Source organism: Leptopilina boulardi, unplaced genomic scaffold (genome assembly GCF_019393585.1).
Source record: "Leptopilina boulardi isolate dan_hultmark-lab unplaced genomic scaffold, ZJU_Lbou_2.1 LbouV2_58, whole genome shotgun sequence".
NCBI classification, from domain to species: domain Eukaryota; kingdom Metazoa; phylum Arthropoda; class Insecta; order Hymenoptera; family Figitidae; genus Leptopilina; species Leptopilina boulardi.
In genome coordinates, this window is record NW_026138003.1 from 1,553,736 (window position 1) to 1,573,122 (window position 19,387).

At 24.4% G+C, this 19,387-nt stretch overlaps 3 protein-coding genes across 3 annotated transcripts in view; 1 reads left to right on the plus strand and 2 right to left on the minus strand.

Annotated features, from left to right (window-relative positions):
• Window positions 1–19,387, plus strand: part of LOC127290219 (pickpocket protein 11-like) — a 57,651-nt gene that overhangs the window by 26,960 nt on the left and 11,304 nt on the right. The window contains exon 2 of the mRNA XM_051318665.1: window positions 1,849–1,897. The gene's annotated coding sequence lies outside the window, so the exon portion shown is untranslated. The remainder of the gene's footprint in view (window positions 1–1,848; window positions 1,898–19,387) is intronic.
• On the minus strand, window positions 4,445–7,355 carry LOC127290227 (helix-loop-helix protein 1). The gene is made up of 4 exons (XM_051318682.1): window positions 7,040–7,355; window positions 5,651–5,732; window positions 5,431–5,565; window positions 4,445–4,784 (listed from the first exon to the last, which is right to left on the minus strand). The coding sequence occupies exons 2-4, from the start codon at window positions 5,713–5,715 to the stop codon at window positions 4,631–4,633; spliced, it is 354 nt and encodes a 117-aa protein (XP_051174639.1). The 5' UTR covers window positions 5,716–5,732; window positions 7,040–7,355; the 3' UTR covers window positions 4,445–4,630.
• Window positions 11,338–19,049, minus strand: LOC127290224 (glucagon receptor-like). Its single transcript, XM_051318679.1, has 10 exons — window positions 18,963–19,049; window positions 17,901–17,975; window positions 16,433–16,755; window positions 14,288–14,382; window positions 13,776–13,941; window positions 13,417–13,573; window positions 12,180–12,310; window positions 11,994–12,085; window positions 11,792–11,930; window positions 11,338–11,717 (listed from the first exon to the last, which is right to left on the minus strand). Exons 2-10 carry the CDS (start codon window positions 17,965–17,967, stop codon window positions 11,604–11,606), a joined length of 1,284 nt encoding a protein of 427 aa, XP_051174636.1. The 5' UTR covers window positions 17,968–17,975; window positions 18,963–19,049; the 3' UTR covers window positions 11,338–11,603.

The following is a 19,387-nucleotide window of genomic DNA, read 5'->3' on the forward strand; positions in this document are numbered from 1 at the left end:
AATTTTTTTTTCTTTTTCTGTGGTGCATTTATATTAACGCAATTTATGTCTTAAGAAAATTGTTTGGGTTTTAAATTAAATTATGCTTTTTATACTTAATTGACATTACTTATCGTTTTAGATACCGTGTATTGAAATTTTTCAAATTAATAATGACAAAATTTCAATTATATTATTAAAATAATTAATGATAATTTTATTTTTTAATATAAAATTAACTATAAAAGAAAAAATTTATCTACATATTTCTAATTCAAAATCAATAAAAATTTTTCGCGGAACTTTATTATTATTATTTTATTATTATTATTATTATTATTATTATTATGTACCAAAAATAAAACTATAATTAAAATTAATTTTACTTAATTTTTTAATTATTTTCTATCTTTACAGATCTCTTCCATATTTTTAATGCTGAGTGTATTTTAACCCTTTAATGGCCGAGTTTTTTTGTCTTTATTTTAGAGACATGATGTATATTATATTTAATTATTTCAGTATTCAATATGAATAAAAAAAAATTTTTAACACGTTTCACTCCTTAAAACCACCCCTAACGTTTACTCCCGTGCAGAAATTTCCCTACTTAGTTCTACTTTAAGTAAGGCTCTCTCATGGCCCTTGACAGTTTTTCCACAAGTTACCACAGTTACTTGTTTATGCCATGTTTGCAATATAACCTAGAAAACTACATATCAAGGCAGTGGAAAGGCCCTTGCCAGTTTGTCCACAAGTATGGCATTCCTTAGAGCAACTCGGTCTTACTATGGTTTTATGACATAACCTCAAAATAAAAAGTAATTTTTATCTCCAAATAAAACTATAATAAAATTAAATTTCCATGCAAAATATTTTATCAAGTAATAATTATTTAATAATAATATTTATGAATTTTGAATTATTTAAATAACATTTAATTAATTAAAATAATTTATTTATTAAAATTATTAATTTTTTAAAAAATTAATTAAATTAATTTAAAAAAACCAATTTTAACCAAAGAATTTTATCAACAACTCAAAAGAAATAAGTGATTTTTTCTTTACAAAAACTAAAATTTATTTTTCTTTTTTTTACTATATTATCAATATTTAAGATAATAAGAAAAATTATGTTCCTAAGTTTTAATAAAATAAAAAAATGAAAATATTGACTTATGTTAAATAAATTATTTAACATTAAAAATAAATTATAATTTATATATAATTATTGTTTCTTTATTGTTCTGCTGCTCAAGTCTTCAGTTTCCTCAGTCGCAACTTATCAAATCAATTGTGTATTTATTTTCTCACGTTAAGTTGGCGTAATGGTTAGCGTGTTAGATTAGGGGGTTCGATCCCAGCGAGCGTTAAATATTATCAAAATTTATGTAAACGATTGCGTTAAATAATAATAGGTAGGGGTAAATAATTAATTCTATATTTAATTTTTTTGTTTAGTGTTGGTGTTACTACATTTTTGAAGTTGGGTCGACTTTGGGATGCAAAACAGTCTCAAGCCATTACTAGGGCCTTGCCAGTTTGCCATGTCAGGACCTTGCCAGAATCCGGGCGTACTGAGAAGGGCCTTGAGAGGCCCAGACCATAATTTCTGTACGGATTAATTAAACATTTTACAGCTTCTGCATACTCTTTATAATTATTTCTAAATATTTTCTAGTTGTTTTAAAATTGGAAATGATAATCAACAACGCCACTTGAAAACAGCTCTTAATGTCAAAAACCACCCCTTAATGATAAAAATTTTTGTAAATGAATAAAAAAAAAGTTCGTGAATTCTTAGTCAACATTTTTTATTAAATGTAGGAAATAAGTTATTTAAAAAATTGATTCTTTTGTTTTATAGGTTATAAAATCTAATATCTCAATGTGAAGAAATCATTCCTGCAGAAATGGTGAGTAAAATTTTGTTTCTTCTAGGTGTACATGACAAACCTTTAAAAATTGAAATAATTTGCATGGTTTATTCGTCAAGGGGATAGTTAGGGGGATTTTATTTGGTAAAACACATTTATTGATATGTAAATACCACTTAAGGGATGCAGTGCAGATTTATGATAGAACATGCAGGATTATAGTAAGTATGGCACCCCTCACAAATATACCATACATAAAGATCATGTTGTCACAGTTGAGGATTAGCAAAATAAATAGAAATATGACATCTACAATTTTGAAAGTGATATACAACTGATTGTTTAAATTTTTTTTTTACTTTTTTCCCTCTAGTTATACTAATTTTAAAGTATAAAAAATATATAGTGAAAATGTTCCCTATTTGAATTTACCACATTGATTACACTGACCAACACTATATAACTTTGCCCTGCAAATGATTTTTTTCATTACTTTTGATGTACATTTCTTTCACACTGATTACAAATCTGCAAACAAAAATATTATCTATCATGTTTTTAATAATTTATAATTAATTATATAATGAAAAGGCCTTGTACGGTTTTGAAAAGAATTTCTTCTCTAATGAATGAAGTATCGTGAAATTCTTTTATAAACGAAGTCATGTGAAGGAGATTCTGAAATATAGTAGAATATGTCTTGTTCTCAAGTTGAAATTATATAAGAGCCGATTTTGTAGTAATTAGATAGGGAATAGTGATCACGTGAATGAAGGCCATTTTCTCCGGGGAATTGATTGTATGGGGCGTCGATCCGTGAAGTTGGCTTCCAGTAATCCTATTCTTTTTCACTTAGTCCCAAGTGAGTGATCCCGAAGGACCGCACCCTGTTAATGCAGGATTCTAACACGTGTCCAAATGGTTTAAGAGGTTCTTGTAGCATATGCGATAAACAGATCGCAGGACTTCTTCAGATATTAATTATTAACGAAAATGGATCATTTTTTCCCACTTTACCTGATTAGTATCACCAAAATATTTTCATCATAAAATGTAATGTTTATATAAATGGGGTGTGATCAATGCGAGAATATTTTTCTCAGTTCCCTATCGATTTTCCTAATTTTTAAATTTTCTAAATAAATATTTCTGAAAATATACATTTCTAATACAATCTTCTTAAAAATAAATTCCTAAGTCTATTAATTTTTCCTAATTTTCAAATGATTTTATCTATTTTATCAGAAACTTTTTGAAATTCAAAGTTGAAAATTCTGTAATAAATATGAAACCATCTAGAAGCTGTTGTCGTCCTAAAATTTTTGGAAAGAATCCATGTTTTATATATAATTTTTTTTCTTTAATTTGGTATATTTAAAATTTTGAATAATACGGGGTTAAAAATAAATTTTACATAAATAAAAATTTCGTGGAATGAAAAATAATATGAGCCAAAAGTTTTGAACGTTCAAATGAACGAAATTTTTTTTTTGCAACTTCTTTAAATACGAATTTTATTATAAAATTTTGTTTTAAATATCTAAAAAGAAATTATTATTTTAATAATTGTTTAATTTACTGTTTTATTTTACATTGACATCATAATTTTTAATAATTTATAGATTGAAAAAAATATTTCGTTCATATGAACGTTCAGAACTTTTGGCTCATAAAATAATTGCAAATCAATATGTAATAGAATGATAGAATAAATTCACTATGTATTTGGCCAAATTATATATCATTAGAAAAAAATGTTCTTTAGGAAAAAATAATTAGGAAAATTAAATTAGAAGAAAGTAATTTGGAAAATATTTTTAGGAAAAATGTTTATTAGGAATATATGCCACTCCAAACGTTTTTTTAAGCACTTTCCGGAGTAACCTCACCAATTTATAAATTTTACTTAGTAGAATGATATTTATTCAGCTTATTTATGTATTTAAAAGATACAACAATAAACATTGAAAAGAAAAGCCACTTTTGAACGATTACACGAAATGAAATTGCTTAAAGTTCAAAATTTTCCATATTTTTCCAGATTTCATATCCGAAACAAAAATTTGGGTTATTGATGTTAACTTGTTCAAAAATTTAGGCATTGTTTTTCGTTATTTTCAATTATTTTAATCGGCTGTTTTGACTGCCTGCGACGTTTCTTATTTTCTAGTCAGTGATACGAACATAATTCTGAAAAGTGAGGTTATGTTTATCATATTTAAATCACGCATCATGTTGGTATCATTGACTAGAAAATAAAAAAAAAACGCCGCGTTCCGCTTTGTGGTTCCGCTATAACAACTGATTAAAATTATTTAAAATAACAAAAATTGAAAAAAATGTAAATTTTGACAACGTTAATACTAAACACTCGAATTTTCTTTTTGAATATGAAAGCTGGAAAAATAAAGAAAATTTCGAATTTTAAACCATTTTTCGAAGTTTTCATTAAAAAAAAAAAAAAAAAAAAAAAAATTATAAATCATCTTTGTAATGAGTTTGAATTGAAAATTTTTATTTATTTACAAAATTAAATACAAATTATATAATTTAAATGACATTTTTTTTTGTTAGTTTTACTATACGTATAATGTTGGATTATTTATAATATTGCACTTTATAAATTTTTCTAAACTACATGAAATTTTGAAATTTTTTATGATAAATTTTTAAATACATTTCATTTTTCAAGTTATGATTTTTAAAAAATAATTTTTGTATTATTGACATTTATTATAAAAATGATTTGATATATAGTCTTCATTTGTTCAATCATGCCTCTAGAACATGATTCAGATATGCAATGTAGCAAATTGCTAATCGAAGTATTTCAATTTTTGAAAGCTTTTTATCCGGCGGCAAAGTCGGTAATAGTTTCCGGAGTTCAGCAAACGCAAGATTAAAGGCCTCTACTCTTACTCGTTCCCTATTTTTATGTAAATTAATCAAAAAATTATATATTTTTTTATTTTTGACAATGTTTTTTAAATTTTCAAACTTTTATAACTTTATAAATTTTCAGAATTTGAAAGTAAACATGATTATTCCACAGAAGTCATTTGACTTTTCATTCAAAAAATTGTATAATTTATTTTTATTATTATTATTATTCAATTTAAAAAAATTTGCAATTTCTAACAAATAAAAATGCGATGAATTTAAAATTCCTGTCATTTAAAAATTCGAATTACATAAAATTCTGTTGAATAAGAATTCTGCAACATTATAAAATTCGGCTAAATTAGAATTGTTTTAAATAAAAAGTTCGGTGAAAAAATATTCAGTAAAATACAAATTCTGTCAAATAAAAATTTGTTTAAAAAAAAAAATTCTATCAATTGCAAAGTCAAAGAATGAAAATTTGTCTAAAAAATTAACAATGTCTAATAAAATTGTTTAAAATGAAAATTGTAATTAATAAATTTTGTGAGATAATTATGCGCTTCATTTAAAATTGTTACAAATTTTGTTTAAAAAATAAGTAAATTGTTTGTAAAATTCTTTTTATAATATGACAAACAAATTTTATTAAGGTGATAAAAAATTATCAATTAATTTATTATTTTATTTACCTTGTTGCGTGTGCTGTTCTATATTTTTGAGTAGCTCTCCGACGACGTCTTCTTTCTTCTCGCGATAAATTTCCTGAATTGTTGCTGATACCATTCACCGAATTATGACCATTTCCAATGGAATTTTCTCTGTCTCTGCGCATAAAGCAAGAGTTAATTTAAATAAAAAATATATTTAATGAGGGTTTTGTAAATTACTATATATATTAAAATTACAAACCTCCGACGAGATTGGTGGCCTAAATTGCAACAAGCGGACAATGGAAGTAGAACCTCTCTTTCCATTATTTTATTTTATTTTACTAACATGAAAAGAAGAACAATTAATTAATAATTATTCTTAGCAATTAAATTTTATTAATTTTCTAAATTTCTTTGAATTCTAGAAATTTTTAAATGAAAATAATTGAAGTTATATATATGGAAACATTACTTTATTTTATTTTTTTCATTTTAAAAATGCACCAAACTCAGGGTAACAAAATCGATTTTTCATGCGATCGTGTTCTCGTAAAACTGAGAATACTGTGTATAGACTGAGAGGAAGTCTGTTTAAAATATTTAAATCGAAAAGACTGCGGTCCATATAAATGTTCATTTTACTTAAAAAATCTGAAGGGACTGTTTGACTGTCTTGTCAGTTAATAATTAATAATGTTGACAAGTATACGTGTTACCCAGAATGTAATCGCATTATTTGAATTATAGAACAACATTGGCTGTGAAAGGTTATTTCTGGGATTTTTTTTTTTTTTTTTTTTGAATCGATGAAATAAAATTTAACACTCCTTTGGGAATCATTCGGAAAACCAAGTCTTCAGAAGGGAAGTATTCCTCTGAGAAAGCACGTATTGTGATTAAATATTTGCTGAACTCATTATCGAATTAGTAACCCTTTTGTTTGGTGGTTATTATTTTTTCTTCAAATTTTCCTCACTTATGATGTTATTTAATATATAATTCCATAATTGAAATATTCTTTAAATTTAGTAAAAATTTAATAAAAAAAAACTTTATTTTCGAGAAATATTTTTTAAATGAAAAATAATTGTTTGCGGTAAAATAATTATTGAAAAATAAAAATAATTATTTGTGTTATAAAAAGATATAGTTGTCTCGGAACCAAATAAATATCTATTTGTTTTAAATAAATTTTATTTGGTTTAAACGAAAATTTAATTGATACTAAATTACATTTTTTTTATTTAAAACAAATAAAAAGTTATTAGTCTATGAGACAAATATATTTTTATTTGATTCAAATAAAACGCAAGTACACGGAGAAAAATGAGTTTGCTATTATATGGAAAAGCTAATTTTTAGCTACAGTAGCTAATATTTAGCTGTTACAGCAAACTATTTTAGCTATAGTAGCTAATTTTTAGCAGTATTAGCTAACGAAAATTGCTGTCCATATAATAACAAATAGGGTTAGCTAAAATAGCTAAATTTTAGCTAATATGGCTAACTTTTTTTCTCCGTGTAAGAGCTATTTCTCTGAATGTAAAAATAATTTTTTGAATAAAATAAATTATTTACTTATTACATGTATAAAAATCTAATTGATTATTCTATTGCAATAAATTATTATTAATGTAAGTGTTCTTACCGAAAAATTCCATAAAATTTAAAAGAGAAATATATTTGCTAATTTATTAAATCGGAGTACAATATTAACACTTTATAAATCATTTTATAGTCCACATATTGTTGAAATAAAAAATTCATTAAATTATTAACACTTTTGATAATTGCTTAGTAATTGATCATCAAAATCGTCATAATTTGAGAAAATTATCACAATTTCCACTTTATTGAATACAAAACATAACAACTGTTGAAGATGAATATAAATATACTTTGATTGAATATCAATTTTTAAATGAAATAATTTGTAATTAAATTTTTTTTTTATCTCGTACGAGAAAATGTGTCTGATAAAGATCTGATCAAAACTGATACTACTTTTTTAAAACAGAACTTGCAAGGGGTTGGTTTTATCTTGAGTAACCACGCCCTTGATTCGCAGCATCCCTTGTATTATCCAATAGTATTTCATGGACCAACTTTTAGCCCGCCTTCCACCCTTGTCGCCATTACATCGGGATTATTCATGTGCATTTTCGTATTGACAATATTTTGTAACTTTATTTTCCTAAAATATTTTTTTATTAATAATATAATATGTAATATTGCAAAATAATGTATAATTATACTATTTATTTTAAGTTCATCTTGATCACTATACATCTAGAAAAAAAACATATTTGTCTCTGAGCCCAAATAAATTTTATTTGAGTTAAATAAAAATTTTATTTTTGCTAAATAAATTATTGACTGAAATAATTAGTTACTTGACTATGTTATCAAAAAATAAATATTTGCTGGAATCAAATAATTTTTATTTAATTTAAATAAATAATTATTATTATTTTTATTTATTCTGCCAAAAGTATAAAAAAATATTGTTTCAAAAGCAATATGCTTAAAATTCTGAACGTTCAAATGAAGGAAAATAATTTTTTAGTCTATACACTTTTTAAAAATTACTATAGCAATGAAAAATAAAAAAAGTACATTAAACATTTGATAAATTATTAATTTTGGTGAAAATTTTGTAGTTTCTGTAGAAATAAATGTATATTTTCAATCAAATATAAAAATACAGTGCATAATTATTTTATATACCTACATTCTTTTATATAAAGATTATATGGTTTTTAAGAAAATTTATTTTTCTAAAATGTATAAAAACCAATGTTTAAAATTTTCAGAACTTTACAAATTTATAGAATTTAAAATTGTTACAAATTTTGTTTTAGAAATTGTTGATTACATGCAAAAAAAAAATTATTTCAATGTGTAGGTAATATTAATGATTTTAACAGAAAATTGAAAAGAAATTTTCATTTATTATTCTTTTACTGAAACTTTGAAATACGAATGTATTTTTGTATCAAGAAGTCTCAGATGCGTCTTGATAGCACCTGAGCCTCTCGAAAATCTATATTCTTGTATCAGAAACTCAAGCTCAATGCGCAAGAATTTGTCTAAACAATTTTTGTTGAATGAATCTTGCAATTACATATTTATTTTTTTTTTCATAATATTAAAATTAAATACAATGAAGCAAAAAGTTGAAAAAAGTTTTTCTGTTTTTTTCACAATTATTATTAAATTTTATTATGTTAGATTTATAATTTAGCTGACAGGTATTTAATTTAAATACCGATAATTTTTTAAAAAATCACTCGCATAAAAATGTAAAAATGTAACCATTATCAAGTAGTGAACAAAAAATTTCTCCCTTAGGTGACAAAGATATATCTTTTTGCAGTATTTTTATTTGTATTAAAAAATTAGTTAATTTTGTTATTTTTATAAAGTTTTTTGGTTTTCATGGCTCAGTCCCAAAAGTCTTATAGTGTCCGTCGTACACTCGTATGATTGCCATGGTAACAGTTACCAAAGCAACCGTTACTATATAGCAATCGTTTCCATAGCAACCGTTTTCATAACAACTGTTTCCATAACAATCGTTACCATAGCAACCGTTGACATGGTAGTAAACGTTACCTTACACTCAGAGAAATGGTATATTTGTCTCGGAGCCTACTAACTCATTTATTTGTTGCAAATATATTTCATTTCATTGAAATAAAAAATTTATTTGAGCCAAAGAAAAATTTAGTTCTGACAAATAAAACTTTTATTTACGCCAAATAAATAAGTTAGTAGGCTCTGAGACAAATATACGTTTATTTAACTCAAATATATTTTATTTGGTTCAAATAAATCATTTCTCTGCGTGTAGCAGGCCATGAAACTCCTGCAATGGATCTCCCATATTTTTGAATTACAAATACCCCAATTAATGAATTAATAATTAAGTAATAAAATAATTAATTTATAAACAAACTCATTACACCCAGAGAAATCTTTTATTTGAATTTATTAGAGACAAATATGTAAAATTTATTAAATAGGGTAAATGCACTAATTGCGGCACGATTCGAGTCAAAACACCTTTGATATAGAAAATTTGACATTTCTATTTTATAAACTCAATTTAAGGCTTATTAAACTAAAAGCTTATGTTATTTAGATATTAAAAAAAAATTTCAATTTTATAAAAATCGATTATTTAAACAAATATGAGAAATTAAAATTAATAGCGTAATTTTTTATTACGGCGCGTTTGTTCGGTGTATCAATTACGGTGACCAAAATTACGTGTATTTTGAAGATACTTTGCCCGCCAAAATTGGAGCCAATGGAAATCTTAAAAATGTTTCAATTGCGGCGCGGAAAAAAATTTGATCTCAAATAATTAAATTAATAATTGTTTAAATCTGCATCTTTATAAGTAATTGTATCAAAAGAAGATTGAAATAATTTTTTTTAATCATTTGGCAATAGTTTTATTAAATGTAATAGTAGTTATTTTTCATGAACGCGCCGTAATTGGTACACTTACCCTACACTGAAAAAAAATTATTTGATTAAAAAAATCGGTTACTTGGCTAACATTTTTAATAGATTGTTTAAAAAATACTATTATTATTATTATTATTTTATGTTGATGTTTTACTTATGCCAACTGCGTAATTGAATAGAAATGATTTCTTGAAAAATTGAGTCAGTTTTTTATAATTCTTTATCGATAAAACAACTAAATAAAGAGTTGACATATTAATTTTTCTATATAGAACATGCAGTATAATAGCAATCGCTCAGCACTTTAAAATATAAGTCTATAATAATTCCAGATGAAAATAGAATATTACGCACGTGTCGACACGTGACAATAGTAATGTTTTGTGAGGCAAAGGGCAAAACAAACTTAACACATGGGGCTTTCACCTGATGAACATAGATACATAGTTATTGTGGTTATGTCGTGGGACAGTTCACACCTCATTACTTTAAAATCAACAACCCCTCAAGCTATCATCAATTTTTCAATCACCCTTTATTCACACTATATGTATATATCATAATATCAGTTTTAATCAAACGTATTCTTTTTTTTTGAAAAACATTTTTACAAATTAAATATAAAGAAAAAAATATTGTAAAAAAATTATTTCTACAAAATTTTAATGATCTTTGTTCGTAAAAAAATGATAACTATATATAAAATTTATCACAAATTCGATGAAGAAAAGGTATATAATTTCTAAAAAGTTAAATTTTTTAAAATTTGTAGAAAACTTCCTGCATCGAGAGAAAAGATATATTTGTCTCAGAGCAAAATAAATTTTATTTGTTTCAAATAAAAATTTTATTTCTGACAAATAAAATTTTTATTTTTGCTAAATAAATGGATTCGTTGGCTCTGAGATAAATATATACGTTTATTTAACTCAAATATATTTTATTTGGTTAAATACAACATTTCTCTGGATGAAATAATCGGTTACTTCAAATAAATATTTACTTGAACCAAAAATAATTTTTATTTGAATTAAATCAATTTTATTTGGACCAATAATCTTTGTATTTGAAACAAATATTATTTATTTATCAAATATTTATCGAAGGTACAATTAATTATGCTTTAAAATTTATATTTAAATTTGAGAATAACAAATTTCAGGGTTTTTTTTTGCTTATATCATCAAATAACATTCAATTTAAGAAAATGTTCTAAGAGAAAAAAAGTATGTTTTTTTATTTTTAATATAAGTGCTTTGCCATGTGTAAGGGTGGTATATAATAATACCAAAATAGATGGCAGCATTGAACAACTTCAAAAACGAATAATCAATATTGGTCCATACAAGATTCTTGTTGTTATCATCAGTTGATAAATTAAATATAAATTTATATGTATTTCAAAATACAAATAATACAATAAAATTTTTTCCATTTTTAAATAAATAAATTATCATTTTTGAGTTGAAGTGTAAAAAATTATAGATAGATTTATTTTTCAGTCTTACAAAAGTACATATATGTCTTATGATTTTATAGTAAAATTTTTGAAGATATTAATTTTTTATAAATAGATTTAATTAAATTTTTAAAAAAAATGTTACATATGCTAATATATATTATTCATTAAAAGAAAGCAAAAATAGAAAGGAAAAATTTTCAATTTCCACCCACAAATTTCTTTTACATGAAGGTATTTCATTCTTATAGTTGTTTCACTTTTAAAATTGTTGATATTATTTTGTCACTGGTTTTACAAATTTTTTCGACTTCCGAACTTTCCAAGATCGAATAACTTCTGTTTTTACTTCATTGTTTAGAAAACAGTAAAGAATCGCTATAAAGCAGCCCTGTAATTAATAAAATTTAATTTAATAAATATTTTAAATGTTGTTAATTTTAATACAATATAAACGATAATAACTTGAAAAGATGCAAAAAGTAGATCGAAGAAAAGCCACATTAATTCCACTCGATAATCCTTGCAAAAAGACAATCCAATAAATAAGCTATGATGTATTCCTAATAATGGAATTAATATTAAAGTTGATCGAGCCCATTTTCTAAAATTTCAATATTATTTTTTTATGTCACATTTAAAAAAAAACTATTATCTTAAAAATTACCTATATTGCATTTTCTTTCTCTGAAGAATAACGGATGTTTTAAATTTAATAAAAAGTACTCGTACGATACTCAGGAAGAGAAAAAAATTGAACTGAAATTAAATTTTTTCATTATATTATAGTTGTTTAAATAATAAATTAAAAAAATTCATTTTATATAAATAAAATAAACTAATTAAAACTTACTAAAATTAATATTTCAGTGGGAATACTTATAATGAGAAAAGAGTGAGAATTATTATTAGTTGTCCAACATAAAACATCCTCAAATATTATTCGGGCAATTATCCAGGGAATAATAATCATTACTGGTAACCCTAGAAAAGAAGGTAATTAGGCCATTCCATTATATTTCACCTGAAGTCGTTGAGGCCTATTTTTAGAAGAATCTGATATTTCGTAATAATTACTTTTAATATCCGTACAATTTATTTTTAAAAATTATTTTATGAAATTTTTTTTTTATGTTAGAATTTAGTTTTTAAGTTGAGTTGCACGAAAACAGATTAGTTTGACAGCTGTGAAAATTTAATAAAAAAGAATAGAAAGTAAGTGGATTTTTTAAAGTGAATAAAAATAAAAAGTAGATCGTTTTCCATCATCAAATTTTGATAAGATGGATAAAGAATATTTAACGTAAATTTTAAGACCAAAATAGGACTTTTTCATTAATCGTCTGCGAAGATATAAAGTGTTCAAAATCACATAAACTCCTGAAAAGTTCAACATTCAAGATAAAATTTCTCATATTTCTATACATTATAAAATTAAAAAATCAGAATATCATATGAAAGTACTTACTATTGGGTAGTAATAAATTTTATAATATTTATAAATTTTCTTGAAAGATGTATTGGAAATATCAGATTTTTCTAAAAATAGACAGCAACAACTTTAGGTGAATTATAATGGAATGACCCAATTTAAATTTAAATTTTCTCGCGAACTTAATATTTATAATTTTTAGTAAATTCAATGAAAAAAAATATACTTCATTCAAATAATCGGTTACTTGCGACTATTATTAGCAAATAAATATTTATACTTGAACCCAAATAATTTTTATTAGAGTCAATTAAATGGTATTTGTTTCAAGTACAGAAATTATTGTTTCAATTATGCAATTTATTTAATTCAAATAAAAATATTCTTTGGTTCAAGTAAATATTTATTCGATAATAATAATTAAGTAACAGATTATTTGAATCAAATAAATAATATTTTTCAGCGTTGATTTGATATTTTGTGGAGAAGTTTATAAAATATAATGATCAATTACATTTTATAAGTTCTTTAAAATAAAATACAATTTAAATTATTTTTTCCTATAAATAATCTGAATTCAAATCAAAATTATTTGTCTTAATTACATTTCGTGAAAATTTTTTACTTAAAAATTTAATCATAATATTAGTTCACTTACCCCAGCCTATTACAACATAAAGTGTGATTGTGTTTTTATCTGCAGAGAGTGTCGAAAATATCAATCTATGTAAAAATAATCCTTCCATTAATATCCACGTGTTATTTGCCAAAATGCAATATTGCCAAATGCTTGTAATTGTCTTGCAAAACGATGGCTGAAATTAAAATTTGTTTTATTAAAAAGTTCATAATAATTAGTCCATTCATATAATTAATAATAATAATAATAATAATAATAATGTTTATTAATTGTTGGGCACAATTGACAAAAAAATTAAAAAACATCTTTTAATTATTAAATTAAAATTATTATAACTATATTAATTATTTATTAATTATTATAATAGTAATAACAACATTGCTTTGAACAATGAACACTTTCTGTCCATCATTTAAAAAAATATCCTCAGGGAGTCCTGTTCCTTCAACAAAAAGCCAATTCTTCAAAAGAGCCATGAATGCCCTCAGAATAAATGATGCAAATAAGTGCATATGCAATCTGTTCCGTGTATTCTGTAATTTTCTACGTAAAAATACATTAGTTCAAAATAAATATACATTTACTGTTGTATATATATGTGATGCTCCACAAGAAAAGGGACCTTAGAAGCAAAACATTTTAGATTATGTTTAGTGATAGTTTCAGCTTTATTATAAACGTTAATTTTTAATTGTGTAAAATCAAAATCTATTTTTATTGAATATTTTTGATCTCATAAAGACATAATAATCATCAGTGATTCTCTTTATTTATTTCCAATTGAAAAAAAACACAACCTATAATTTTTTGCCTCCTAGGTCCCTTTTCTTATGGAGCGTTACACATGTAAATTAAGGTGCACAAACTAATTTTTATAATTTTAACTCACTTGTGTAAGTAAAAAATGATAAAAGCAATAATTAAAGTTAGACAGGAAGTTGCATATCCAATTTGTGAAACTGCTTTAATTCTTGGCAACCATGTCTAAAAAAATGTAATTAAAAAATTGCAGATGTATAAAAATATAATAAAATAAAAGATAACTATACATACATATATAACACCGTCCGACTAAATTCAACTTTTTTTTTGACCCACAAAAAATTTAACATTTTCGGAAACTGTAGTTTCTGAAAATGTTGGATGTTAGAAAAAAATACCCGTGTCTGGCCGTTTTGCTAGATCAAGTCGTTTGTGGTTTTTAGGGGTGAAAACAACCACTAAATGAAAAAAATGACGATATATCTTTGAAAAATTATTAATACGTTATAAAACTTGGTATCTGGGGGTTTTCGGGGTCGCTGATTATGAATCTGATGTCAGATTTTCAAAATTCAAAATGGCGGTCAAAATTGTAAAAAGTTACTAATTTTTTATAAAACTTGGTATCTGGGGGTTTTTGAGATCGCTGATGTCGAATCTGATGTCAAATTGTCAAAATTCAAAATGGCGGTTATAAAATAAAAAATCAGTAACTTTTTAAAAATTGATCGCCATATTGAATCCGCCATATTGAATTTTGAAAATCTGACATCATATTAATAATCAACGGCCCCGAAAACCCCCAGATACCAAGTTTTATAAAATATTAATAATTTTTAAAAGATATCTGGTCACTTTTCATTTAGGGGTTGTTTTAACCCCTAAAAACCACAAACGACTTGATCTAGCAAAAGGGCCAGACACGGGTATTTTTTTTGGTCCTAGTTTTTGAAAATATTGGATTTTTTGTGGGTCAAAAATCGTGTCGGACGGTGTAATATATGGGGCGAAATTACTGAAGTGTACCAATAGTCAAAATGAGGCTCCGGATCTTAAAAGGGCATATGCTTGAATTTGCATCACAAATTTTGGTCCCTATATAAAGTTAAAATTTTTCAATTTTTCAATATCAAATTTTAACAGTTGATTCTTATCTTAGGAATTTGCTATTTGAAAATTAAAAAATTTTAACATCAGAGGCCAAAACTTGTGATGCAAATTCGAGCGTGTGCGTATTTTTTGAAAAATCATAACTATTGTATAAAAGGGTGAAACAAATTTCAACCATATATATAGGTCAATATAGGTTAAAAAAAAATTTTTCACCCTTTTATACAATAGTTATGATTTTTCAAAAAATACAATTTTCATATTTTGGCTATTGGTACACTTTAGGAATTTCGCCCCATATATACACTACCGTCGGAAATTGTCGGTACGGCTGACGTGCGAGGAGTGGAAGTTCGATGCTGACTTTAAAGCAAGATATTTTAAGTTAGAAAAAAGTTAGAGACTTCTATCTTAGATGGTTGGGAAGCTGATAAAATTCTGCTTCTGAATGTATATCAAGAAAATTTTTTTCTTTTTTTTTTTGTATTTATTACACCGAAACAATTTCAAGAAACAATTATGCAATTTTCCTACTTTCGTACTAATGTATTTGACTCCCAGCATAATCTAGAATAATGTATGGAAAATTTTGACAATTTTTCAACTTAATCTTTAAGATCTCATCTTTAATTTGCATTTTTGAAACTTAAAAAATATTTTGTAGTTCCTAAAATATGTTAAAAAATGTTCGAGCATGTTTCTCTGCAACCCAGCAGCGAGGCAGCAAAAAGTGATGATCGACGGCTGAGTTGTAGAAAAACATGCTCGAACATTTTTTAACATATTTCAGGAACCACAAAACATTTTTTAAGTTTCAAAAATGCAAATTAAAGATAAGATCTTAAAGATTATGTTGAAAAATTGTCAAAATTTTCCATACATTATTCTAGATTATGCCGGGAGTCAAATACATTAGTACGAAAGTAGAAAAATTGCATAATTGTTTCTTGAAATTCTTTCGGTTTTATAAATACAAAAAAAAAGAAAAATATTTTCTTGATATACATTCAGAAGCAAAATTTTATCAGCTTTCCAACCATCTAAGTTATAGAAGTCTCTTTCTTTTTTCTAACTTAAAATATCTTGCTTTAAAGTCAGCATCGAACTTCCACTCCTCGCACGTCAGCCGTACCGATAATATATAATTAAAGATTTTTCTTACAAGCGATAAGGTGGAATTGAGAATTTCTTCCTCGTATTCTGTTTGCTTAAAGTTTAATTCAGTTAATGTGGTTATAAATTGTCCACCAGATAACATACAAAGAGAATAATTGCCCCATGATGCACCGTCTATATTTTGAAACCATTTACCATTTGTTAAACATTCTCTAAATGCCAATGCAGGTTTTGGATTTGGTTTTGTAAAAAAATATGAAGGACATGGTAATTTAGCGATTTGTGAAACTTCTGTTCTAGGCCAACACAATATTGAGTCGAAAATTGGCGGGCAAGAGGCACTTGTTTCATTTTTTGTTAGATTCATGTCTGAAATTGAAAAATTTTATCATTGTTTAAATAAAACATATAATTTTAAGTAAATAGACCAAATGAAAAAAAAATTGACCAATCTAAATTCAATCTGATTGTGAGTTAATCTAATTTGACGTATTATATTTGGAAAATTTGATTTTTTCAAAATAAATCGTATTTACATGAAACTCTATAGTCGTTATTCAGCGAGTTTTGGATTCGCCGAATCTTTATTTCAATGAATTTTTTTTTTTGCCAAATTATTATTTGATAGAATTCTTAAAATGCAGAATTTTCATTTGACCAAAATTGTAAATGGCCGATCAAACAAATATTGACAGAAAGATTTCGCGCGAATTTTAAAATTTACCAATCAGATATATTATCAAGAAAATTGTGATTGGACAATTTTGAAACTCGCGCAAAATTCGTCTGTCGGTTGTTTATTTGGACATTTACAATTTCAGTCATAAATTAAAATTTTGCGTTTTAAGAATTTTATGAAATAAAATAATTCATAAAAACTTCTTTCAAATTATATTTATTAAAAAAATTAAAATTTGGCTAAAAGAATTTTCAATTTAATAAAATTCTATAAATTAAAATTCTAACTTATTTAATTAAAAATTGTCAGATTTTCAAAAATTGGTCGCCATTTTAGACCCGCCATTTTGAAATTTGAAATTTGAATGTTAAATACAAATTTAGTAACCTTAAAAAATTGAGCAACAAGTTTCAAGTAAATCCGATAAATATTTCTAAAGTCAATGTATCCGTCATTTAAAAACTTTGAAAATCTATTCGTATGAAATTTTTAGTTTCCGATTAGACATAATACAAAAAAATTGATTAAATTTTATCAAAACTAATGTGACAAGTCTTGATAAAGACGTAGTTAATTAATTGTACAACACATTAGATTACATATTTTATTCCAATTAAAATAACATTTCATCAAGTCTTATCATCTTATCACTCTATATAATATAATATGTATGTCAAAACGTTTTTAAAATCAGAAAAATTCTTAATTATTTCCCTGCATAAAACTATTCTTTGAGTCACTAAAAATATTATTAATATTTATTTATCTATATAATATAATTATAGGGACGAATAATATAATTCGTTTAAATTATTTAACTAAAAAGAACACTAACCTTCTTTGAACAACCGAACACATTTATATAGTTCTTTCACTTGAAATTCCAAATATTCTTGTGTCATACTTATATCTAAAAAAGAAAAAATTAATTTAATTATTATTATTATTATTACAAAAATAACAATTATAGAAATTTTAAAATTAAAAAAAATAGTTTTGATAGCGTGTAATAATTTTTTGCGAATGAATTATAAAAGTAAAATAAATCAAATAATCTTTTATCAATACATATGTTTGAAATTCGTTCGGAGAATACAATAAGAAATTTTGAGACTCATATGATTTATGAGAATTTGTAATGTTTGACGGTAGCATTACAAGAGATCACCTTCGACCTTTTCTCAGAATGCGTAAAATACATCATACAAATTTTTTTTTAAAAAGGATTTTAGGTGAGATTTTTGCGCAGTGATTTCAATTTATTGTTTGTAAACACTCTTCTAGTGAGTCTACAATATTGAAAAGTTATATTCTTATAATTTTTTAAAATATCACAATTTCAAAATTTTTTTTATCTGTTTCTTCAAATTTCATTTATTTTTAGTTTTTTTTTTACATTATTTGATAATAGTGAGAAAATGGTTTGTTAACGAAATATAATTTAATAATACTTTAATAATATTTAATAATAATATTAATAATAATTTAATAATATTTTATAATAGTAATTTTCCTCTAAAAATGTAAAATGATTCTTCCTGTAATTGTGTAGGTGAGGTAAAAATAAAGTTGCTTGTTTAAATGACAAATTTTGTGATTTTCATTATTTTTGAACTTGTTTATAAAGTAAATATTTTGACAAAGTTCACAACGTTAAAAATTATATAAAGGAAAACTTTTTATAAATTTTTCTCTATATATAATATATTTTGCAACTTTCAATGAACAACAAAGTTTGAAACATAATTTTTTTGATAAAACATGATATAGTAATTTGTTTGCCTATCAAAAAATTTTTTTGATCATATTGCAAACTTTGCCACAATACAAAAATTTGATATTTCATGTACAATTTATTATTATTATTTTTTTTAAAACAAAAAAAGTGTAGACTTACGTGAAAATTCTTTTTCTTAATCTGTTTAAAAAGTTTTATCCTCTTCAGTAAACGATTGTTCGACGTCTGAACAGTTTGCGGATTATCTGAATTTGCTATAGAGCTATTCTTCTGCCGAATTTACGATTTAGTACAAAGCGCAAGCGCAAACTTATTTTTTAATTGTTTAAAATTTTCTAACAATTATTATAAATTCCTCACAGGTCATTTATCTCTTTTTTTTGGTGATGTAAAATTATTAATTAAAATTACGTCAAGAGTTCAAATAAGGTTCGTGCGGTGATTGTTATTTTCGATTTTACAAAACACTCAACAATAATCTTTGCGTTATAAAATATTTTGAAAATTATTGTTTAAAAAAACTTGAAATATTAATATTAATTTACAATTTAAATGAACAATTTTAACATAACATAGATTGTTAA